At 50.1% G+C, this 24,790-nt stretch overlaps 2 protein-coding genes across 2 annotated transcripts in view; both read right to left on the bottom strand.

Moving 5' to 3' along the window:
- Positions 1-605: 605 nt before the first annotated feature.
- LOC142575022 (uncharacterized) lies at positions 606-1,480 on the bottom strand. The gene is made up of 2 exons (XM_075683994.1): positions 1,420-1,480; positions 606-1,207 (listed from the first exon to the last, which is right to left on the bottom strand). Exons 1-2 carry the CDS (start codon positions 1,478-1,480, stop codon positions 606-608), a joined length of 663 nt encoding a protein of 220 aa, XP_075540109.1.
- A 1,597-nt stretch (positions 1,481-3,077) lies between these two features.
- Positions 3,078-24,790, bottom strand: part of LOC142576637 (poly(A) RNA polymerase GLD2-like) — a 96,297-nt gene continuing 74,584 nt past the window's right edge. The window contains exons 9-10 of the mRNA XM_075686850.1: positions 12,419-12,662; positions 3,078-3,323 (exon numbers count right to left, since the gene is read on the bottom strand). Of these exons, the coding sequence (XP_075542965.1) occupies positions 3,160-3,323; positions 12,419-12,662 (408 nt within the window). The 3' untranslated portion in view covers positions 3,078-3,159. The remainder of the gene's footprint in view (positions 3,324-12,418; positions 12,663-24,790) is intronic.

Below are 24,790 nucleotides of genomic sequence, written 5' to 3'. Positions count from 1 at the left end.
TGGTGCTAGAAATAAAGTTTGTTTTTCACAGCCTACTTTCTACATCATCCATTCTTTAGAGCAAGTAGCGAATTCGATTTCGGAGCTGCAAAGGTATGTTCCATGTTTCTTTATTTTTTTTCAATAACTGCAGTCCAGATATAGCGATTATCAGTTATAACGATCATATTTTTCGTCTTTTTCGATATCGTTACAAGTGGACTGCACTGTATGCTAAGAAGTCGGACACAATAATTGGCTCTGCAACGTCAGCGATGGCGAAACTCCATGGAAAATCGCAACGTAGGTTTTTGAGGTGGATGTTAAGGCGGAGCGAGTCGTAGGTCTTAATGCTTGAGTAATTCCCCGCACTTATCTCAAAGAATGTCCAAGGGCGTTTGTCATGCAGGAAGGCCCGTGGAAAGCAGCAGATGCGAGAACCACATTTGATGAGGAGTAGCCGCTTAGCGACTTGGTTGGTGACAAAAATGCGATGGCCTCCAAGCTGGCAGCTCGCAGCAGTCTCTAGCTGCCGTTGAAGTTTCTGTGACGTCCGGCTGAACAGAGTGGTTGACATTTCAGGGCCGTCACCAAAGCGAAGATGGTAGTAGCAGTGACCGTTATCGTTACGATGAGTCGTTGTTGCGGTCATAGCTTTGGGAGCGATTGCAGGGACGCGACTGTGGGCGTTGATCCAGGTGCCCTTGAATTGAGTTCAGCTGACAGGTGATGTCGATATGGCGCGCGAGCTCGAGGGTGGGCTGTGGGGCGCTGACGGCATGGACTGTGAGTGGTGCCGTTGGTAGAGAGACCGTGATCTGGGCAAGCTGGTCCAGCGGTAGATTTGGCTGAACCTGGAGGATGGCCTGTGCGTATGACAGTAGGCGCTGAAGCCAGATGGTTCGGAGGAGGGAGTCGTCAACCCACGTGTTGCCCGCGAGGGCACGCATATGGCACAGGAACTGTGATGGCTTGCAGTCGCCGAGCTTTTCGTGCTGAAGTAGTTGACACACTTCCTGGTCTTCTGAAGGTGAAAGCTGTCGGATCAGTTCTGTCTTCAGAGGCAGGAAACAATTGTCAGCCGGAGGACTTGTGAGTATGTTGCGAAGCTCAGTCGCACAGCAAGAGTCCAAAGGGATGACGATGTAATCGTGGCACGTCCGATCCAGGGTGATACGTGCCAGGGAAAACTGCACCTCTATTTGTCTGAACCACACTTCCGGTGGGTCTGCCAAAAATGGTGGAAGCTTTACAGTGACACGGCAGATGTTCGGGTCGCCGACGGCCACAGTAGTAGCAGCGCCTGCGTTAACGGCGACCGCTAGAGCGGAGCTTTGGGAGGAATGGTCCTAGCGGGGCTGTGAAAAATTGTTTTGGATGTGCCGCTGCTGTTCCTGAAGTTGCTGCTCTCAGTTCTGGATCACCTGTTGCTGGGCCTACAGTTGCTGTTAAGTTGCTGCACTTGTTGGCGAAGAGCGGCAAGGGCTTCCTGGTCGGCCATGGCGGTGCAGTAGGTTTAGTTCCCGTGTCACCAGATGTGGGAAAGCATGGCTGTAATGCTTCCAGTCGAGACATTACAACTACATAATCCCCTTCAAGGTGCACACATGGTTTATCTAGCTTCTGTTGGCGAGAGTGTTCTTATTTTTACCGGCGCTCATTTTGAGAAGCACCGACGCGGCATGCAGACACGGAAGCGGCACCATACTGTTTCACTACAAAGTCAGCACTTCCTGCAGTAAATGTAAACCAGTGGTGGCAGGCAAATTGAAGTCACCACACAGAATAACTTTCCTGTTCTGCATCATTCGGGAAAAAATATGGTTGGTCAAATGCTTTGAACCTTTACATCAGAATTGGGTGGCCTGTAGACAACTCTAATTACCAAAGATAAGTTATCCCACAATAATTTACAAAACTGTGCTTCAACACCAAATGTATGTTATTTGCACCACACTTAAAAAATCTTTAAAAAGAAATGCAACACCTCCTCGCCTTGAATTGCAGTCTTCAGTAGACAGAAAAGCCTGGCAGAACAAATTCACTATCAAAAACACCGTCATCAAGCCACGTTTCGGTAAGAGTAATCACCTGTCATTTATGTATTGTTAACAAGTGCTCAAGGTCAAGTGTTTTGTTCAGAGCACTTCAGCAGTTCACACTTAACAGTTTCAGTGAAGGGCACCTTTCGTTGTGTCACTTTTGTAGTTACTTTGGTAAAATGAATGTCATACTCTGTTTCATCCCAGGCATAAGGTTTTCTATTCGCTGACACTTTATCGAACAGCAGCTGCACAGTTTTGTTCAGGTTCCTGTTGTACTTTCGCATAATTTCTTTTTAACATGGCGAACTTTTCCAGAAAAATTCTCAATTACATATAGTCCAGGACACTTCAGCTTTCCATTGTTTTGTAGTATATGCATCTTTTCGCGACAGTTAACTAGTTTCAATATGACAGGCCTAATTTTGCTGGTGTGCCTTGTTCCCAAACAATGACATCACTCAATCCCGGTTACTTTCAGATTCATTCGTTCTTTAAAGAAAGTAGTAGCTGCAGTCTCATGTAATGACTATACTGTTTCACCACTGGCCTCATAAAGGTCATGAATGTTACTTCTCCTGCTGCGATTTTCTAAATCATCAACCTTTATGTATTATTGAAACACTTAGACGTAGAAGCATTAACCTGCAATTCCAATGTAATGAGTTTTTCCTGGGTTGAAGCAAAGTGCTGTGAAGAGGATTCCATCAAATCCATCTACTCATTGAATTGTGTCTGTTTGATAGTGAACTGAGTGGTACTAAACTCACTGATGCACCTCTTCATCTTTTTTTTTTCCCGAGTGTCAAGAGTCATAAGCATCAGCTGCCGAACAGTGAAATCAACCTTCGAAGAGACATTGCCACCTTTCTTATCCTCAAGATCATCAGAAGGTGTTCAATGGCAGCATGTCTGTGGTGGCCCCTGCTACGTGGTGTGCGGATTTCTAGCTCTAAAAGGTGTATATGGCGAAAGTAAATTTTTTCTAATCATTCTGCAATCTTCACATTGGCACACGTTAAAAACAAACTTGAAAATAACATGGACATACGGGGCTGTAATTTAAACATTTCTTCATTAAAATAGAATGCTACAAAAGGAAAACAGATGAAGCATTTTTCTTTTGTGTCTTAAGAAATTATGACACATGCTGTACAGCAGTGGTCACTCGAGGCAGCAGGAGGCACTCAGGGCTGTGGCTGCTCTGCAAGTCCTGCAGGGTACTATGGAAGGCACGCACAATCTGCTGGTAAGTGTCCCAGTTGTACACTGCCCGAGCTGTGTTGGACCGGTCAAAGGGTTCTGCAAATACAACAATGTTTTTCATTGTACAGGACAGCATGTTTAATACAGAACATGATGAAAGTGTGCTGCATAATCAGAGTTGCATATATTTCCCACAGTGCTACTCGTTTCTGTGATTTCTCTAGAAAGTAAAAAATCACCACCGCCCAGTTAGTAGAAGAGAAAAACCAGTGATGCAATGTAGAAAGCCTGACAGCTTGAAAGCAAAATGCTGTCGACAACGTGCAGCAAATTTGCATTTTTCTCTTAGATTATCGACCAGTCTTTTCTCCAGCACCTGTTCCACTGCTCGTCGTACACACTGCCTTCCATGGTGCACTGCCCTGAACACATGCTGTTGTGCACACTTTCTCTAACTGACGTTCTTGTAGAAAGATGTGGTTGCTACTGCATTGCCTTTGAAATATTTGCAAGTTCCTGGTCACCGCAGCCAGTAATCATTGATGCAATAGCAAAGGCTCACAAAATTATTCTCTTCTTTGTAATGTGAAACTGATCTGTCCGAAAAGTAGTCACTGTTTCAACTGAGGCATACTTCGCTTCAAGTCATCAAAAAACAGTTTCTGGAATGTTGTGACCATACTAGTTGTGTGGTTGAGCCAGTAGATGACATGTGGTTTGTCAGGAATCTTATATTAGGGGTGCCTATAGGGGTCTTATAAGCGGTGTGGGGCCGAATTCTGACGAATTAACGAAGGTTTGGTCTCATAGACTACCATGCACTTTGAGTGGCACCAATAGAGCCGTCCGAATTATCTGAATTTCCGAATTAATGGGTGTTGAATTAACGAGCTTTTCATGTGGTATCTCTGGAACTTTTCTTTTTGTCATGCAAAAAACTGGAACACCTCATCGGTGCGTCCTCTTTTCTGAGGGCGAACAGGCAGTCGGGGAAAGGAAATAGCCATAGGCAAACGTGAAGTTTTCGGCACAATGCCAGCCAGCCACCATGGAGCCCTACAACGGGACGCTGCAGGGCCTGTAAAAACAGGTCCTGTAAATGCCAGCTGTACGTTAACAGAATATGACATAACCTAGGTTGGCTACTCACACAAGGTTAACCCTTGCTGCCTGGAAGATCGGAAGTAATACAGAGGTGAGTAGGAGACAGGAAAGTAAGAGAGAAAGATGAATTGGAGAAGATAACAAGAAAAGGCAACTACCGATTTCCCTCGGATGGGTCAGTCCGGGGGTGCCACTACCTGACGACAAGGCCAAAGAGGTGTATTGCCTTTGCATAGTGCTTTAAAGGTCCAAACACTCAGCGTTGGCTCAACCCGCAGGATCCCCTTCCTGGAAACGGCTAAGCCAGGCACGGTTAAACGTGGGAAGGGCCCACCCTCGTGTGCTCAGTAACGTGGTGACGCAACACACTAAATGCCTGCTAATGCAAACACCCCTGCATGGGTCTTGTCATTCATGTCATGACACATATGACATGTCAAGCAATATGTCATTCATATCATGACATGCACGCTTTTCATCTCATGACATTTACGTCATGTCATCCATGTCAGGTCATGCATGCATGCCATTCATATCCAGATATACACTGAGTTAAGGAAACGACCATGTTTGCACCATGTCATTCATACCATTTATGTCATGACATATGTGCCATAACAAATACCATATTTACTCGAATCTAATGCGGACTTTTTTCCCCGATAAAACAATCCGATAATTACGTATGCGTTTGAATCGAGTACGACTCTAAATCTGCTTTACCATATCGCCATTGGCATTTCAATATTGATACGTGTGGAAAGACACAGACGAAAGATGCTATTTACACGCTACTTACACTGGAGCTAGGCAGCCAGGCTGACACTCGCTCGTGCCAACGGCACCGACCAACTTCTTCGTTGTTCGATGATATCGTAATATTACCCCCCGGCGGCAAAAGCACCATCACGATGCTGTTAAATATCCAAGGTGCATGGAGAGTTGTAGGGCTTGAGTCGGGCGACGTGGACAATGTCACAGGTTCTCACAGCGGACGACGCAGTGGGCGTGGCTAGAACGATTTCATAAGTGACATCGGTAAATTTGCTTATCACACGATATGGGCCTGTGTAACAGGAAAGCAGTTTTTCACAAAGGCCGACTTTAGGCGATGGTCACCAAAGCAACACAAGGGCGCCGGGCACAAAATGGACATCACGGTGACGGAGGTCGTAGCGTTGTTTCTGCTTGTCTTGAGCCACTTGTAGACAAGCACACGCAAGTTGCCGAGCATGGTCAGCATGGGCGATTGCATCACGGGCATAAACGCTAGTTGAAGCTATGGCGGACGGAAGCACAGTGTCCAGTGTTAGCGTTGATTCGCGGCCATACAAGAGGTAAAATGGGGAAAAGCCAGCAGTTTCGAGACGGGAAGAGTTGTATGCAAAGGTAATGTAAGGTAGAGCCAGGTCCCAGTCGCGGTGGTCGTCTGAAACATATTTGGATAGCATGTCTGTAAGGGTGCAGTTCGAACGCTCAGTGAGGCTGTTCGTTTGAGGGTGGTAGGAGGTGGTAAATTTATGCTGTATTGAGCAGGCACGCATGATGTCGTCAATGACTTTGGCCAAAAAGGTGCGGGTGCGGTCTGCAAGCAATTGACGCGGAGCACCATGCATCAAAATGATATCATGTAGGAGGAAGTCCGCAACATCAGTTGCGCAACTGGTCGGGAGAGCACGGGTTACAGCGTAGCGAGTTGCGTAGTCCGCCGTGACTGCAACCCACTTGTTTCCTGATGTGGATTCCGGAAACGGGCCAAGAAGGTCCAAGCCGACACGATGAAAGGGCTCGGCAGGGATGTCGAGCGGCTGCAGGTAACCAGCGGGGAGTTGGGAAGGCTTCTTGCGTCGTTGGCAAAGTTCACAAGCGGCGATGTAACGTTGTACGGAACGGGCAAGGCCCAGCCAGAAAGAACGGCGACGTAGACGGTCATAGGTTTGAGATACGCCGAGGTGTACTGCTGTTGGTGCGTCGTGAAGCTCTTCTAGAATGGTGGAGCGGAGGTGTTTAGCTATCACAAGCAGGAACTCAGAGCAGTCCGGATGAAGGTTACGATGGTACAGAGTACCGTTGCGGAGGACGAAGAGGCGTAGAGCAGCATCGGCCGGAGAGTGTTCAACACAGTTGATGAGTGCTCTGATGTAGGCGTCACGGCATTGCTCGTCGGCGAAATGAAGCAGCTGGGATACAGAGAATACGCAACAAGCACTGGCAGTATTGGAGGAGTCAGAGTCGTCAACAGGGTAACGCGACAAACTGTCAGCGTCTTGGTGCAGGCGGCCAGACTTGTACACCATGGAATATGAAAATTCCTGTAGCCTCAAAGCCTATCGACCAAGCCGGCTTGTAGGATCTTTTAGCGACGAGAGCCAGCAGAGAGCATGATGGTCAGTGACTACGGAAAAAGGGCGACCGTAAAGGTAAGGACAGACCTTCGCAATCGCCCAGACAACAGCAAGGCATTCGCGTTCCGTAATGGAATAGTTGCGCTTCGATGGTGCTAGGAGGCGGCTCGCATAAGCAATAACGCGATCCTTGCCACGCCGACGCTGGGCTAAGATGGCACCTACGCCATGACCGCTGGCATCTGTACGTAATTCTGTAGGGGCATCAGGGTCAAAGTGGGCGAGAATGGGTGGTGAGGTTAGAAGAGTGACGAGACGAGAGAAGGCGGTGGCTTCTGAAGTACCCCACGAGAATTGTACGCCTTTCTTCAAAAGATTAATTAGAGGCCTAGCAATTGTCGCAATATCTCAAACAAAACGACGAAAGTCCGAGCACAGCCCTACAAAACTTCGAACGTCTGCGGCTATCTTCGGAACCGGAAACTCTCGGACAGCGAGAGTTTTGTCGGGATCAGGCTGTACTCCGGAAGCGTCAACGAGATGGCCCAGAGGAGTAATTTGTCGGTGGCCAAAACGACATTTGGACGAGTGAAGTTGCAGCTTCACCTTTTGAAATACATCAAGTATACTTGTGAGACGCCCAAGGTGAGTGTCGAACGTTGGCGAGAAGACGATGACGTCGTCGAGATAGCAGAGGCATGTGGACCATTTGAAACCTTGGAGCAAGGAGTCCATCATACGCTCAAAGGTGGCAGGGGCATTGCATAATCCAAACGGCATTACATTAAATTGGTATAGGCCATCAGGTGTGATGAACGCGGTTTTTTCTCTGTCCATATCACCAACAGCAATCTGCCAATATCCCGTACGAAGATCAATAGACGAGAAATAGCTGGAACCGTGCAGGCAGTCAAGGGCGTCGTCTATACGTGGGAGCGGGTAGACGTTCTTCTTTGTAATGCTGTTCAGATGACGGTAGTCCACACAGAAGCGCCACGTGCCGTCCTTCTTAACCAACACCACAGGTGACGCCCAGGGACTCGAAGGCTCAATAATGTTTTCATCGAGCATTTTGTTCACTTCATCTTTAATTGCTCGGCGTTCCGACACAGAAACTCGACACGGTCGTCAGTGAATAGGCGCAGCATTGCCAGTAAGAATCCGATGCTTGACCGCGAGCATCTGGCCTAAAGGGCGATCGTCGAAGTCGAAAATATTGCGGTAGGATGATAATACTTCGCAAAGGTCTTCAGCCTGCATAGAGGACAGGTCCGTCGCAACCATTTTCTTTATGTTGGGATCAACGCCCGAGGCTGGCGCGAGGGGCATGCTAAGCTCGCGAGAACCATCGGTCGATAACGCTGTCACGTATTGGTCGCTGAGACAATCAATGGTGGCAAGGCAAATACCTTGCAGTATAATTTGGTTTGTCAATCCAAAGTTACAGACAGGCATGCGAGTGTGGTTCGCAGTAATATTAAGTATATTGTGAGGCACGTTGACATCATACTCTATTGGGATGTCGGGCAGAGGAGTGACAAGGTACTCGCCATCAGGAACTGGTGGGAAAGGCAACAATTCAATGTAGGCTATGGACTTTGGCGGCAGGCGAAGAAAGCCGGTGGAGCGTAAGCGGCAGTGGGGTGCGTTAGAAGGTTCTGCGAGCATTGGCAACTCAAGGCGAAGGGTACTGGAAGAGCAGTCAATAAGAGCAGAATGGGCGGAGAGAAAATCGAGGCCGGGAATGAGGTCGTGGGGGCAATGAGCAGTTACGGTGAAGAGGACAGGAGTGTGGCGGCCGGCGATGCTGACACATGCCGTACACATGCCGATGATAGGCACAGTACTGCCATTCGCAACGCGGACGACGCATGCCGACGCTGGGGTGACGAGCTTGTTCAGTCGTCATCGGAAGGCAGCACTCATAATAGAAAGATGTCCTCCTGTATCGATGAGTGCCGTGACAGGCTAGCCATCAACGTCAAGAAGGTTTCGGTTAGTAGGTAACGTGAGCAGAGGATTTGAGGGCAGAGTCGACAACGCAGCTTCACCTCCAGAAGCTGCTGTGCCTAGTTTTCCGGCTGGGTCCGGGAGGCGATAGGCGGCGAAGCGAAGCGGCGGGGTTGGGGCGAACGAGACTGGTGGCGTCGTGGTGAGGGCGAGCGGCTGTAGCTAAGGTTCTGAGCAGGGGCATCAGCGGTAGTGGGTTCATGGCGGGTGACATAGGGTACAGAAGGTCCAAAGCTGCGAGAATAAGTGGCAGCGTAAGTCCGAGGAGGTGGTGGCCATCGGTTTTGGCAGTGACGGGCGACGTGGCTGATGCGACAGCAGTGGAAGCAGATCGGCCTGTCATCAGGGGCACGCCATTCGGACGAGTTGTGGCGAGATGTGGCAGAAAAGGACTGCCGGGGACGAGGCGGGCCGCTAGATAACTGGGGAACGCTGGGTCAAGGTGTGGAACACACGGTGTTCAGACCCATGTTTTCAAATTCCTGTCTGACGAAAGCCTGAATCATCGCAATGGTGGTTGCTGGCGGATCGGGAGGGGTTGTGGAGAAGGCTGGCAAACAGGCGGCCTCGAGTTCGCGGCGAACAATACGGGTGACATCGTCACAGGTGGTGGTCTGACGCGGTCGACCCTCACATGTCGACGTAGCAACAGTGTTGGGTAGCCGCGCAATGTGGTGTGAGATACGGCGGCTCTTGGCCTGTTCAAGGCGATGGCATTCTTTTATAATGGCGTCGATAGTCAAGATGTTGCCAAAAACAAGCAAATTGAAAGCGTCGTCGGCGATGCCTTTTAGCACATGTGCCACTTTATCTGCTTCGGACATTTTATTATCAGCTTTACGGCATAGAGCCAAGACGTCGAGGATGTAGGAACCGTATGGCTCAGTAGATGACTGAACACGAGACGCAAGAGCCTTTCTCGCGGCAGCCTTGCGCCCAATGGGGTCGCCGAACAGTTCCGGTAGCTTTTCTTTGAAACTGTCCCAACTGGTTATTTCGTCATCAAGCATTTGGTGCCACACGCGTGGGGTGCCGCCGAGATAAAAGATGACATTGGCGAGCATAATCGTTGGGTCCCACCTATTATTAGCACTGGCGTGTTCATACAGCTTGATCCAGTTATCGACATCCTGTCCCTCCAGGCCAGAGAACACACCTGGGTCACGGCGTGGGGCAACCGTGACGATTGGAGCAGTTGGACAAGCCGAAGCCGTTGCAGAGGCGGGCTCGTCACCGGGAGGCATGGTGACAAGCTCGGTGTGCTGACCACTTCGGAGTTCCGTGGTGAGGACGGGGATCGCTGACCTCCACCAGAAATGTTACGTGTGGAAAGACACAGATGAAAGATGCTATTTACACACTATTTATACTGGAGCCAGGCAGCCAGGCTGACACTCGCTCGTGCTAAGGGCACCAACCAACTTCTTCGTCGTTCGATGATATCGTAATAATATGGCCGCCTCGTATGCGCTTCGAGCCTAGCTGCCGTAGCTTTCTCCATCTGCTGTAGTACCTGTGCTTAGGCAATGCTTCCTTTGGCCTAGGTTAGTGCACTGTCCGTCTTCCCGTTTTCTGCATTTGCTCTACGAGCATGGAAGTGCCAACAACAAAGAAATACTGCATTCATCACGATGCCGCAATTAAAGGGAAACTGATCACGTGTGCGGAGACTGATGGAAATCGGGCCACATCACGGGCATTCGGAGTTCCCCAAACTTGCGTGTGAGACTGGCGCAAAGAGGAGAGCTACACCGGCGGCTGCTATGCACAGCACAGCCGTGCGGCCCCTATCTTGAAAGCAATCTGTGTTGGAGACAAGAGTCTGCGCATGTAGGCGCACCACGCTGTACTCATCGTTTAGTTTGCGTCGAAGCGAGAGGCTGCACAAATATCAATTAGCATCCCTCCTGCTACCGCACTTCCTCACTCCAGCGTTTAAAGAGTTTCCGCAGTCACTGAATGAGACGTGTTCGTGCTTGTGTGCACATGACACTGTGCTTGTTAATTTAGTTCGTAAGCGAATGTTTAAAAGTTTATACGGCCGATAAAACTACTATCCTTACTTTTCGTATAGCTGTCTACTAACTTGTTAGTGTAATCGATGCTTCGCCTTTTGCATGAAACTGCGACTTTTTCTATATATTGCAACTTCAGTGCCTTGAGAGTAAATATGTTTTTTCCAAATGAGAGAAAGTTGTATTTCTGTATGAAAGAATGAGCTGCGTGGTACTGTAAAGGACTTTTCTTTCTTTAAGTCACGGCAGACGGGTACGCGTTACAATTGAGGGCATTTTTTTTTTCTTTTTTTTTGTCATGAAAAACGGGTGCGCATTACAATCGAGGGTGCGGTAGAATCGAGTAAATATGGCATGTCATGACATGTCATTCATGTTATGTATGCATGTCATGCCCCCTCATGCCTCTTTTGATATATACTGAGTCAAAGAAACGACCACAATAGCATCACGACGTAGGAGGTTTGATAAACCGGTAGATACACTCAGAACGCTTGAAGATCGCAAAGAATGCCTTGCATTATAAGTAGGAAGGGGATGACGCCAAGCTGCTAGCCACTGCAAGTAGGCCTCCTCTGAAATCACCCTACCTTCTCTTCGGGCCCTATCTGTACGTTTACTTTTTGGGAGTAGGACCTTTATGGTTTCGACTTTTTAAAAAGTCTTCTTGGTACACAGTAGCTTTTAGTGGTGCCTTGGTCACCACCGACCCTGTGCCCTCACCACGCACTCTACAGCCTGCTTACTCCTACACACTTTCCGTGCGTTCAGCAGCTAGAAATTACCACTTGCACATCACATGGTGAAGGTCTAATTCTCATAGGGTTTTCCTTCATACAGTATATTTATTGACTAGGCTTCAAGATGGTCATATGATGATCACTTCTAATTCTTTTCAGTCCTCTATTCTTGGTGCTCCCGCTCAGCACGATTGATAGCCAATATTAATAATATTAATTAACAGCCCACAGCAATTGTGTCCATGACAGAATTACTGTTGATTCTGTGGAACAACTGGGACTTAAGAATTCTCAGTGCCTAGAGTAATGTTCGACAACTGAGAAAGCAAAAAATCAAACCGGACCTTCTGCGGCACTCTCGCGATCATAATTGAAAAGTGCCATTATGTAAGTTCAGCCTCTTATTGCGCAAAATTTTAGCAGAATCCTCATTTATTTACAAGGCCGGCATTCACCCTGCACGGTGTCAGAAAGGACCAAGTTTTATCCTGAGCTGCCAAAAACACATGCATGCACCGCACACAAACCAGTATTGAAATTTCTCTAAATATCCTTTTTGGAAGTTTTGTCCTTAAGCTAAGTAGTTTTAGCAGTGCCAAGACCACAGGGCATCGTGATTTGTTTGTTGCTAGATAATGTGATGCATAGGAAATAAAGAACTTTCTAATGTGCTCGTTAAGACTCTTCTACATAACTTTTCTTTACTATTTGGCACTTTTAATGTCAAATAATTTTTTTTTCCTTTGCATATGCTACATATTAGCCTTGTATGAAGGTCATGTAATATGTTATAAGTTCAATTCATAAGAAAGTCTGAGTGAGTGAAAGTCTGTAGTGTAAGTGGACCTGCCCTAGTCTGGTTCTGTCAAGTAAATCCAAGTAATCCTGGCTGAGAAGAATTTTGGTGAGTGAGTGGGAGTGAGCCCTAAGCAAGTCCTATGGATGGCGCCAACCCCTTGAGCAAGAAGTACTTGTACCTTCGACGCAGACGTACTTCCACTGGGAGCGCGCCGTGCCCGATGCACCGACCACCTCCGTGCGGCTGATGGGTGCGCCCAGTCGCACCGAGGCACAGCTGCGCGAGAAGCCAAACCGGTTGGCAAAGTAGTCAACGAAGCCCACAAACAGTGCGCCCAGGCTCTGGGTGTTGGCCGAGCGCCAGGGCGGCAAATCCTCACCCAACCGCAGCAACCGCACGTCCCCGTCACTGCGGAACTTGCTCTGCATGTACAAGTCAGTGCCACCCATCGTTACACACGCGATGTGGTATCCTTCGTTTTCCTTGTCTCCACTTGCTTATTAACTAAGCCTGCGCATAATTTAAATCTCAGTGCCCCGCACCTTTTGTGTGCCGAGCTTTCCGATATGCGTATGGAGCTCATACACTGTGGCAGTGCATTTCATAAGCAACCGTACACGTTTGTGCAGCAAACTTTATGTCCCCACATCCACACCATTGCTATGTGTTTGCAAGCAACTGCATGTAATTCAGCCATTTCACCACTGGCTGGCTGCACTACAGTTTACAAGCTTCGCTTTTCCTTCACAGCAGCAACGAATTTCTTTTACACTGAAACTGTGGATGAACACACTTGCTTGCTGGCAACACCATTTCAATTATACGAGTTTCACGGCACTTGGAAAAATATTGCTAAAATCTTAAATTCCCACGATCCATAAAAAAAAACACAATTACTGAAACCACAACAAAGGTAGCAAAATTGTGATGATTAATGGTGAGTAGGGTCAACAAGTCTTTAAAGGGGGACACCAAAGCAAAACACTAAAGCATTACTAGGAGAGAAAATCAAGGTCAAAGTTTTCGTTTCTCAATTTCGCGCTGAATTCTCAATGCCGGTACGTCACTGTGATGTCACAGATTTCAAAGTGCTTTTTTTGCATTTCGGCCACATTGGCTCAGTCAGCAAAAGTTCCCCATGCTTGCCATGTTCAACCGGTGGGTGAACACAGTGTGGCACTTGCGTAACAAGGCCCACGACGCCAGAGCGAGCTGGCGCTTTTGGGAAAGAGGTGTCCTTGGTTATTGCACTCACCAAGAGGCGCATGTTTGACATTGTAGAAGAGTCGTTTGCCGAAGAAATCATTTTTTCCTTTAGCATCCCTTTCATGGCTTTCTGCACCTATTTTCTCTAAACAAGTAGGCATTTCTGGAATACGCACAAACTTGTACCTCCTTTCTTCGTGTACACTGTCAAACATTGCAAGTGCTTTTCAAGTGTCTTCAGCAGGTTCATGGAGACCGAATCGGCGAATGTACACTGCGCTGTACCTTTCTTACTCTGAGAAGTCTCTTGAAAACTAGGAAATTCTTAGCCCACTGTAGCCATTCCAAAAAAAAAAGTTTTTCTAAATTCTAATCACTTTGAATTTTGTACGACTGATTGCATCAGCAACGTTCGACTGTAATGAGGCTAAATATACGTGGAATTACAGTTAAACCTCGATAATCAAAGTAGGTGAAATCAGCAATTTGCCTTGTTATAATAAAATGTCATTGCATTGAAATTCAACCTTTTATGCAAATGAATACAGCCGCCGATCGATTTTTCTTGCACTAGAAGGGGCCGTAGAATTTTCCTAATGATAGTGCAATAGAAAAAAAAGCAAATTTGAATGAGAAAACAATTTGAATTGATGAATTTGGGAGTCGGCAACGAATGAGATGGTTTCGTGCCACGTCGACGATACCCTCGCACAGGCAGTACGAATTAAGTGAACCCCGCCACGCTTTCGCATCCACTCCACCCCCGCAGCTGATGATGTCGCTCGCACTGGAACGACTATCACGAAAACTGCCAGTAATGGGAAGCAAATGCTTCGTCTGCCTCTCGCTCCAACGGGTGACCAAATTCGAGATTACAAAACTTTCAATACTAAATGCGTGGGAAGGCAGCTTACATAGTGCCACGCGTCTCGACACACCCACTCATTGCACAACCCGCAGATTAGCTCTAAAGCAGAGTGCGTGGCTGTGTGTGCACTCAGCTGCACTTGCAATCATGCGCAACCACGGCCGAGACCCGCACTAGCTTACCCCCCACCCCTCACGTGCACTTGATCACATTACCATGACGGAGCTCCCCTGCCCCTCTTTCCTTTCGCTCGTGCGGGGAGGCATCAGTCGATCGTGAATTCACCATCTTTCTTTCTCACCCTCGGACACTTTCACTCGCAACTAAAGCACAAAGTGCGTAGGACGCAATAGGATCTTATAGCACATGGACTTTATACGGAACATGATGCGGCTTCCCTTCGGGGGTCGCTCTTGCTGTGCTGTGTGTGATTTGAGAGGTGCGTTTGCAAGCACCTGCTTGTAATTCAATCATTTGACCATCTGTGCCCACAAAAGTTTCCATTTATTGTCTCTGCATTCCTTTGCTGCGGAAGTGAAATTTTGTTACATTGAAATCGCAAACACACTTCGTTATACTGAGGTTCTAATTACATGGTGTTCTGTGGACAAGAGGTTATGAAAAGTTAAATACTTCATTATATTGCCACATGGTGTGGCACAGCAAGGGGACTGAAGAAAAGGAGAACGAGGTTCATTCGGCATCGCTCGTCAACGTTACGTTTCGTGAAGTGCAAACACCTGGATCCCCATATAGCGTGTATACTTCAGCAGGGTATATGTGACAATTTGGTGGAGCTTGCTGGGTAAACCCGAATTATGCAGGAGACCCCACTGGGCAGCAAGAACCTTGCACAATTGGAGTTGGCTCCAGTTCACCGCACAAGCCGGCGAATCCGAGGCCTCGCCCCAGAATTTGTAAACCTCCAAGAAAAAGTGATGACTAGTTCTTTTCTCCTTGAAGTCGACCAAAGTCTCTTCAAGGTGATTATCGGCGTTGATGAAGCAGGAGGCAGGCGACCACTGCGACTTCTACGGAAAGGGTGACACCGACTTACCTAACGCTGCTGAACCCCCAAGTGCCGACGGCATTTCATGGCGACACATTTAAATACGTGGAAGACTGGCTGGCGGAGTTCGAGCGCGTGGCTGTGTTTAACGAGTGGAACACCAAACTCAGGAATGTTTACTTCAGCCTCCAGGATGGTGCTCGCACATGGTTTACGAACCGCAAAAGTGCCCTGTTATCCTGGCCTGAATTCCAGCACAAGCTACTGGAGACTTACTCCAGCCCCAATCGCCGGGAAAAAGTGGAGCGAGCCCTTCAGTCACGCGTCCAAAAGCCCAACGAGAGCGTCGCAATGTACGCGGAGGACATGATGCGTTTCTTTCAGCGTGCCGATCCGAGCATGTTGGAAGAGAAGAAGGTGCGTCATCTGATGAGAGGCGTAAAGGCTCTTTGGCAGTCTTGTTTGGAATACGCCCAAGACTGTCACAGAGTTCCTCACCGAAGCCACCGCAATGGAGAAAACGCTTCCGCAACGGTCGAACATGTACAACCGACAAGTAAAAGCCGCCTGCACTCCGGATATGCCGGTAGGCTTCGGGTGCGACGTCGCCTTGCTTTGTGAGCTGATGCGCTCAGTGGTTTGCAACGAGCAGCAGAAGCACCACGGTACGTCGCCGCCGCCACTCAGCTCCCTCGCCAGCGTCGTACGCAACGAAGTACAGCAGGCACTGCGGGCATCTCTTTCCAGCAGTGAAGCGCCACCTCTGCCAAGTGAGTCCCGGCTCAAGACTTACGCAGAAACCTTGCTGAGCCCCACCCAAGCTTTCGCACCTACTTATGTTGCGTCGCCAGTTGCGTTGCAATCGGCGCAAGCCACTCTGACAACTCCGCTACTGTACTTCGACGACCACCGAACACCCGCGAGGAAATCAGAAGTTTGGCGAGCACCCGATCGACGACCGCTATGCTACCACTGCGGCGAAACTGGTCATGTGTATCGGGAGTGCCCCTATCGACGACTCGGACTGCGGGGTTTTTCTATCGACTTGCCTCGACCTAGTTATGGCCAGAGGCCTTCCGACATTGCAGAATTTATCGAACAACAGCGCAGGCCAGGCCCATCGCAGCGGCAGTCACGCTCACCCTCCCCACGGTGATATTTCCCTGCTCATGATACCACCTCGAGGACGACGCAAGGGAGATCACCAAGTCCACGCTGGAAAAACTGACGTCAGCGACCTACCGAGGCGGGGCCGCTGATACTCAACGCGCTGAAGACCTTGTATCGTGCCAACTGCAGAACAACGAAAACACGACAACGCCAGAACCAGTTCCCGTGAACAAGATCTCACTGGACATACCTGTGTTGATCGACGGCAGAAAAATAAGTGCACTTGTAGATACCGGCGCCGATTACTCTATTCTTAGTGGCAAACTGGCGACCGTTCTGAAAAAAGTTACGTTGCCCTGGAACGGAGCACCAGTTCGTACAGCAGGTGGCCACGTCGTCACACCGCTTGGCTTATGCACGGCGAGAGTGGAAATTCGCGGTGCTGATTTTCCCGCCACTTGTCTGGTTCTACGCGAGTGTTCCCGCGATTTAATTCATGGGATGGACTTTTTCCGGGAATATGGCGTCATTATTGACCTTCGCGAGCCCTGCATCACTTTCTCGACGCAAAGGGCAACAACACAGACCGACGCCGTTGGACACAGATCCGCACTTTGCGTTTCGGACGACAGCATCACGATACCGCCGCATGCGAGTGTTATGGTTCCGGTCAAGTTTGACGAGCTAAAAGACGGTGAAGCCATTGTAGAAGGCAACATTTCTATGTTGCTGACCCAAGGTATTTGTGTAGCGTGAAGCCTTGTGGAACTTCGTGCTAGCCAGACAGCGGTCCTCATTACCAACTTTACCTTTGAGCATCGGCACATTTTTCGTGGCACTGCCGCCCGCCTACGCCGAATCATCAACGGAAATCGTCGAGTGCTTTGCTTCTGAAGTGGACACAGACGACGGTTTGCTCAAAGACATCGATGTAAACTCCGAGCTTACGGACGACCAAAAGAGCGCACTGCAGAAACTCTTGAACGAATTCTGCGCGTGCTTCGCTTGGTCTACTAAGGAGGGCCAAACGCCAATCACGAAGCACCGAATAACGAGATCCGCCGACACACGGCTTATCAAACAACAGCCTCACCGTGTCTCGCCGAAAGAACGTGAGGCAATTCAAGCCCAAGTCAAGGAGATGCTAGATGATGGTGTCATTCAGCCTTCGTACAGTCCGTGGTCGTCCCCGGTCGTTCTGGTCAAGAAAAAAGACGGAACGCTTCGTTTCTGTCTTTACAAGAGCGACTCTCTCGTACAAGACGCCTCAATGATGTCACCAAGAAGAACGTGTACCCACTACCACGTATCGATGACTCTTTTTTAGACAGGTTGCGGTGAGCTAAGTATTTTTTGTCTCTCGATCTAAAGAGCGGTTACTGGCAAATTGAGGTAGATGAACAAGACCGCGAAAAAACTGCTTTTGTCACTCCAGATGGCCTTCACGAATTCAGGGTACTTCCTTTTGGGCTCTGTTCGGCACCAGCAACTTTCCAGCGAATGATGGACACCGTTCTCGCTCGTCTGAAGTGGCAAAGCTGCCTCGTCTACCTCGACGACGTGGTTGTTTTTTCGGCGACATTTGACGACCACCTGAAACGACTGCAGCAAGTTCTCGAAGGCATCCGATCAGCTAACCTCACTCTTAAGGCTCAGAAGTGTCATTTCGGCTACAAAGAGCTCATGTTTCTGGGACACGTAGTCAGCGCAGAAGGCATTAGCCCCGATCCTGTGAAAACTGCCGCTTAGCCACGTTTCCAACACCGACCGACAAGAAAGGTGTCCGAGGCTTCCTGTGCCTTTGCGCATACTACCGGCGTTTCATTGAAAATTTTTCGAAGATGGAGGAGCCGCTGACTCGACTCACGAGGGACGATGTATCGTTCGTCTGGGGCTCAGAGCAAGAGACTGCTTTCACTGAGCTTAGACAGCATCTGGTGTCAGCACCAGTTTTGGCCCACTTTGATGAGGAGGCGGACACGGAAGTTCATACAGACGCCAGTAACGTTGGTCTTGGTGCGGTGCTTGTACAACGGCAGGAAGGTATTGAAAGAGTGATCGCCTATGCAAATCGCATGCTATCGCGTGCAGAGACCAACTACACCACTACAGAGAAAGAGTGTCTTGCCGTCGTATGGGCACTGGCCAAATTTCGACCTTACCTCTACGGGCGCCCATTCAAAGATGTAACTGATTATCACTCGTGATGCTGGCTTGCAAATCTGTGGGACCCTTCTGAACGACTGGCACGGTAGAGTCTATGTTTGCAGGAGTATGACGTGACCATCGTGCACAAGTCAGGTCGCCTACACGAAGACGTTGGCGCACTGTCGCGCGCCCCCATCGACACTATCGACCAAGACATTGAGGACGACGGCGTTTTCCTTGGGGCCGTAAGCGTTACTGATTTGTCCACACGGCAGTGTGCAGACGACTCACTACGGCCTATATTCAAACATCTGGAGGGAGGAAACCATCAATACCCCGGCACATCGCTCGAGGATTGTTGTCTTTTTGTTTACGACATGGCGTCTTGTACAATGTCACGTGGTCGTGACGTCAGAGAACACAGTAGCAATACTGTGAAAGGCAAAACTAGCTTTTATTCGGCGAACCGAACCTGTGCCCACAAAACAGGCTACACTTAAAGCACAACGAGAGCGGCGAACACAGTCGGCGATCGTCGAAAATCTGATCAGCGGGTCGAGCGCGTCGGCTTTTGTACAGCAGTCATCGAATGTTCCAGACTAATCGTTCGGACCCGCGTGCCTTCCACAAAGTTCTACACCATTCGCGTCACGCGATGAAATCAGATAACACAAGGTTCGGCGACAACAGACAGCCAGGTAGAAGCATCGATAACTTTCCAGAATCTTCGTATACATGCAGGCGCGTCCCGCGCTGTGTGATTACATTTGTTAGGCGGTGAAACGTGGTCGCCCGATAAAGATAAGTACACGTGTCAATACCCCCCTCTTAAAAAGCATCGACCCGATGCTGCATACTAAAGCCCCTGCATCTACGCGCCACCGCCGCTTTCTTAAGTAGCGACCAACCTTCGTTGTGCACCGCCTTTTCCCCTCACACCAAATCCAGTTCCGGTATTTCCGGTTCCGGCGTTTCCGTTTCCTGGAGTTGCACTGCGGAACTTTCGGCTTTGAATGATGTTAGACGATGGTGAGACATCCGCGCATGCTTAGCAGAGCTGTGGCAGTCACCATAAGAAGAATGCAAAGGGGACAAGCTGTTGTATTCCGCTGAAGTAGTAGTTCGTGGTCGCTGTTGTCCAAATGCGCGAAAAACGGCAGTGGTCTCCAGGCGCCCAGGCACTACATTCCACTGTACGTTGTCGCTCGTGCCACAACCCGTCGTAGGTTGACGCGAAGCAGCAAACACGAGCAGATCGCTGGTTAGAGTAGGCGGTGGTTCTTGGATGGAATCGCATTCACAGTTTCAACCGTAGCTCGTGCAATTAAAGCCTCTCCAGTGGCATGAAAGTAAACAACGCTAAAAAACAAAGTGTCACTTCCACTCGGAACAGGAAGCTGCAGCTATGTAAGTTCCGCTTGAAGCCGGAGGCTAAGGGGGTGAGTGGGAGAGGAGTGTGGAGGAGGAGGGCAGGTTGGCGGTACTTAACCTGGTCGGCGGAAACCTGTATGGAGGGGCTTTACTGCATACAAATAAAGTAATAAAGAAGAACACCCGTAGCAAAGAAAACAAAAATAAGGAAGTTCGTCAGCGTCTGTAAAAGGGTTTGAGACACACCACGTGGACCACTTCAGATCGTGTGCGGCGCCGCTGTGAATGCGAAATACCGTCTGGCACGACCTCATAGTCCAGTGTGCCAATACGTCGAATGACCTTGTAGGGTCTGAAATAGCGGCGCAATAGTTTCTCACTCAGTCCTCGTCGGCGTATCGGTGTCCACACCCAAACACAGTCGCCGGGCTTGTACTCGACGCAGCGTCGTCGGAGGTTGTAGTGTCAGCTGTCGGTCCTCTGTTGGTTCTTGATCCGTAGGCGGGCGAGCTGTCGGGCTTCTTCGGCGCTGGAGATAGCTACCGACGTCAACATTCTCTTCGTCAGTGACGTGGGGCAGCATGGCGTCGAGCGTCGTCGTCGGGTTCCTGCCGTAAACCAGCTTAAACGGCGTGATCTGTGTTGTTTCTTGCACCGCCGTGTTGTAAGCGAAGGTTACATACGGCAGGACCGCATCCCATGTCTTGTGCTCGACGTCGACGTACATTGCTAGCATGTCGGCGAGGGTCTTGTTCAGGCGCTCCGTGAGACCGTTCGTCTGCGGATGGTAGGCAGTTGTCCTCCTGTGACTTGTCTGGCTGTACTGAAGAATAGCTTGGGTGAGCTCTGCTGTAAAAGCCGTTCCCCTGTCGGTGATGAGGACTTCTGGGGCACCATGCCGCAGCAGGATGTTCTCGACGAAAAATTTCGCCACTTCGGCTGCGCTGCTTTTTGGTAGAGCTTTAGTTTCAGCAAAGCGGGTGAGATAGTCCGTCGCCACGACGATGCACTTCTTCCCGGATGTTGACATCGGAAACGGCCCCAACAAATCCATCCCAATCTGCTGGAATGGTCGGCGAGGAGGTTCGATCGGCTGTAGTAATCCTGCTGGCCTTGTCGGTGGTGTCTTGCGCCGTTGACAGTCTCGGCATGTCTTGACGTAACGGGCGACGTCGGCGGTCAGACGCGGCCAGTAATACCTTTCCTGTATTCTCGACAGCGTCCGGGAGAATCCGAGGTGCCCAGCGGTTGGATCGTCGTGTAGGGAGTGCAGTATCTGGACGCACCGCTGACGGTACAACAAGAAGGTAGCTGGCGCAAACTGGTGAGAAATTCTTCTTCACGAACAGGTTGTTTTGTAGTGTGAACCAAGACAACCCGCGCTTAAATGCCCTAGGGACAACGTCGGTGTGCCCTTCCGAATACTCGACGAGGCCTTTGAGCTCCGGGTCTGCTCGTTGCTATTAGGTGAAGTCTTCCGCGCTTATTATCCCAAGGAAGGCGTCGTCATCCTCGTCGTCTTGCGGCGGGAGATCGATGGGGGCGCGCAATAAGCAGTCGGCGTCGGAGTGTTTTCTTCCGGACTTGTATATTACCGTGACGTCATATTCTTGCAGTCTGAGGCACCACCGCGCCAGCCGTCCTGAAGGGTCCTTTAAGTTAGCTAGCCAACACAACGCGTGATGATCACTGACGACTTTGAATGGCCTCCCATAGAGGTAAGGGTGGAATTTAGCTGTAGCCTAAATGATGGCGAGGCATTCCTTCTCAGTCGTAGAATAATTGCTTTCCACTTTTGACAGTGACCGGCTAGCATACGATATCACCCGTTCAAGTCCTTCTTTCCTCTGGACTAGGACGGCACCGAGGCCCAGACTACTGGCGTCAGTGTGGATTTCGGTATCGGCGTCCTCGTCGAAGTGTGCAAGTACCGGCGGCGACTGCATGCGTCGTTTGAGTTCTTGAAATGCCTTGGCCTGCGGCGTTTCCCACTTGAACTCGACATCACATTTGGTTAGATGTGTTAGCGGCTGCGCGATGCATGAAAAGCCCTTGACAAAGCGTCTATAGTAGGCACACATGCTAAGGAATCTGCGCACTGCCTTCTTGTCGGTTGGCTGCATGAATTTTGCGATGGCAGCTGTCTTCTGTGGGTCGGGGCGTAGTCCTGATTTGCTGATGACGTGGCCTAGGAACAAAAGCTCATCGTAAGCGAAGCGGCACTTTTCCGGCTTCAGAGTGAGCCCTGATGACTTAATGGCCTCTAACACTGTCGCAAGCCGCCTAAGATGATCGTCTAAATTTACGGCGAAGACAACAACGTCATCCAAGTAAACAAGGCACGCCTGCCAATTCAGTCCGGCTAACACCGGGTCCAAGACGCGCTGAAACGTTGCAGGCGCCGAGCACAGACCGAATGGCATGACCTTGAACTCGTAGAGGCCGTCTGGCGTCATGAAGGCAGTCTTTTCGCGATCTCTCTCGTCGACTTCCATTTGCCAGTAGCCAGACTTGAGGTCCGTCGACGAGAAGTATTTAGCGTTGTAGAGCCGATCCAATGCGTCTTCTATCCGTGGAAGGGGGTACACATCCTTCTTCGTGATCTTGTTCATTCGACGACAATCGACGCAGAAGCGTAGGGTTCCGTCCTTTTTCTTCACCAGGACTACAGGAGAGGCCCACAGGCTTTTCGACGGCTGGATGACGTCGTCGCGCGGCATTTCATCGATTTGCTGTCTAATAGCTTTACGCCCTCGCGTCGAAACTCAGTAAGGGCTTTGGCGGGGTGGTCGAGCGCTCTCTTCGGTTATTATGCGATGCTGTGCTACTGGTGTTTGTCGAATCCTTGATGACGTCGAAAAGCAGACTTTGTATCATCGGAGAAGACTTCTGATCTGTTGCTGCTTACTCATAGGAAGACTTGGATTCACGTCGAAGTCTGGTTCGGGGACTATGCTCATCGGGGTAGATGCGTCTGAATCAGAGAGGACAAAGGCATTGCTGGTTTCCACAATTTCCTCGATATATGCGATTGTAGTGCCCTTGTTGATGTGCTTGAACTCTTGGCTGAAGTTGGTTAGCATAACTTCCACTTGCCCTCCATGGAGTAGAGCGATCCCTCTTGCGACGCAAATTTCATGGTCGAGCAGTAGATGTTGGTCGCCCTCGATGACGCCTTCTACGTCAGCGGCTGTTTCGGTGCTGACGGAAATAATAATGCTGGAGCGCGGCGGGATGCTCACTTGATCTTCGAGCACACTCAAGGCGTGCTGACTACGACAGCTCTCCGGCGGTATCGCTTGATCTTGCGACAGCGTTATCGATTTCAACTTCAGGTCGATGATTGTGCCATGTTGATTCAGGAAGTCCATGCCGAGAATGACGTCTCGGGACCACTGTTGGAGGATAACGAAGGTGGCAGGGTAAGTCCGGTCATGAACGGTAATTCTTGCCGTGCAGATCCCAGTCGGCGGTAATCAGGTGTCCTCCAGCGGTCCGAATTTGACGGCCTTCCCATGCAGTCTCAACTTTCCTCAACTGGGCGGCGATGGGTCCACTCGTGACGGAGCAATCGGCTCCTGTTTCTACTATAGCGGTGACTGCGTGGACGTCGAGAAGCATGTCGAGGTCGGTGGTTCTTTGTCTTGCGTTACAGTTAGGTCTTGGCGTCGGATCACCGCTGCGTCGTGTTGAACTGAAGTTGGAACGTCACGTCTTCAAGTCGTCTTTCGTCAGTGTAGTCTTGGCTTCCTGATTTCGTTGGGACGGCGGCGTGTCATTTTGTCGTCGAGGTAGTTTATTCGGTGTCTTCGTCGGCAGCGGAGGATCTTCGTTAGTTCAATGAACTGCAACCGCACCTCCATTGGTTGCTGCTTTGATTTCTGGATATGGACTCGCTGACCGGCCCCGGGCTGGGCCAGTGTATGGTCGGCGCTGCGGCGACAGGTAGCGGCCTGGTGATGGCGAATGCGACGGTCGTCGAGAGCTCCACTGAGTAGCGGCGATGTAGTCGGCGATATCGCGGGGGTGTTCACCTTGCTGCGGGCGCGGAGCGTTGACGGCAAAACCTCGCAGTCCCATCTCCCGGTATGGACATCGTCGGTAGACGTGACCCGTTTCTCCGCAGTGGTAGCAGAGCGGGCGGTGGTCAGGAGCACGCCAAATGTCCGTCTTCCTCGCGTAGGTGCGCTGCGCGACAGGTGGTCGTGCTGGCGGCGGCGGACGACGGAACTGCGGCGTCACAGGGCCCTGGCGCGGTCGCGGAGGGGGACCTTGACGGCGTGCGACGGCGGCGTAGGTCATCGCTTGCGGCTCAGGCTGCGGCGATTCAGGGGATACTCCAAGTTGTTGTTGGAGCTCCTCACGCACGGCGTCGGCAATTGAAGCCACTTGAGGCTGTGATGATGGGAACAGCTTTTGTAGCTCCTCCCGCACGACAGCTCGGATAGCCTCGCGTAGGTCGTCGGTGGCCAGTGACTGAACTCCGGCGTAGTTTGTCGAGTTCATGCGGCGGTCGAATTGCCGGTTTCGCATCTCGAGTGTCTTCTCGATGCTGGTGGCCTCGCGAAGAAACTCGTCGACAGTCTTCGGTGGGCTTCGTACCATTCCGGCAGAAAGTTCCTCCTTTACACCACGCATCAGCAGGCGGACTTTCTTCTCCTTGGACATTTCTGGGTCGGCGTGGCGGAACAGACGGCTCATTTCCTCAGTGAAGATCGCAATCGTCTCATTCGGCAGCTGCACTCTGGTCTTCAGCAGAGCTTGGGCTCGCTCTTTTCGCACGACGCTTGTAAATGTTTGCAGGAAGCCGCTACGGAAAAGTTCCCAGGTCGTTAAGG

The sequence above is a fragment of the Dermacentor variabilis genome, chromosome 3, assembly GCF_050947875.1.
Source record: "Dermacentor variabilis isolate Ectoservices chromosome 3, ASM5094787v1, whole genome shotgun sequence".
Taxonomy (NCBI): Eukaryota; Metazoa; Arthropoda; class Arachnida; order Ixodida; family Ixodidae; genus Dermacentor; species Dermacentor variabilis.
Note: the sequence above shows the minus strand (reverse complement) of the source record. Positions and strands in the feature narration are given on the sequence as shown.

Bases quoted from the DNA above. Each gene is read 5' to 3' on its own strand.
- LOC142575022 (XM_075683994.1), bottom strand. From the start codon at position 1,480: ATGGCCGACCAGGAAGCCCTTGCCGCTCTTCGCCAACAAGTGCAGCAA. The intron at 1,208-1,419 runs GTAGGCCCAGCA...CATTTTTGGCAG, and splicing joins GCAGCAACTTAACAGCAACT to ACCCACCGGAAGTGTGGTTC.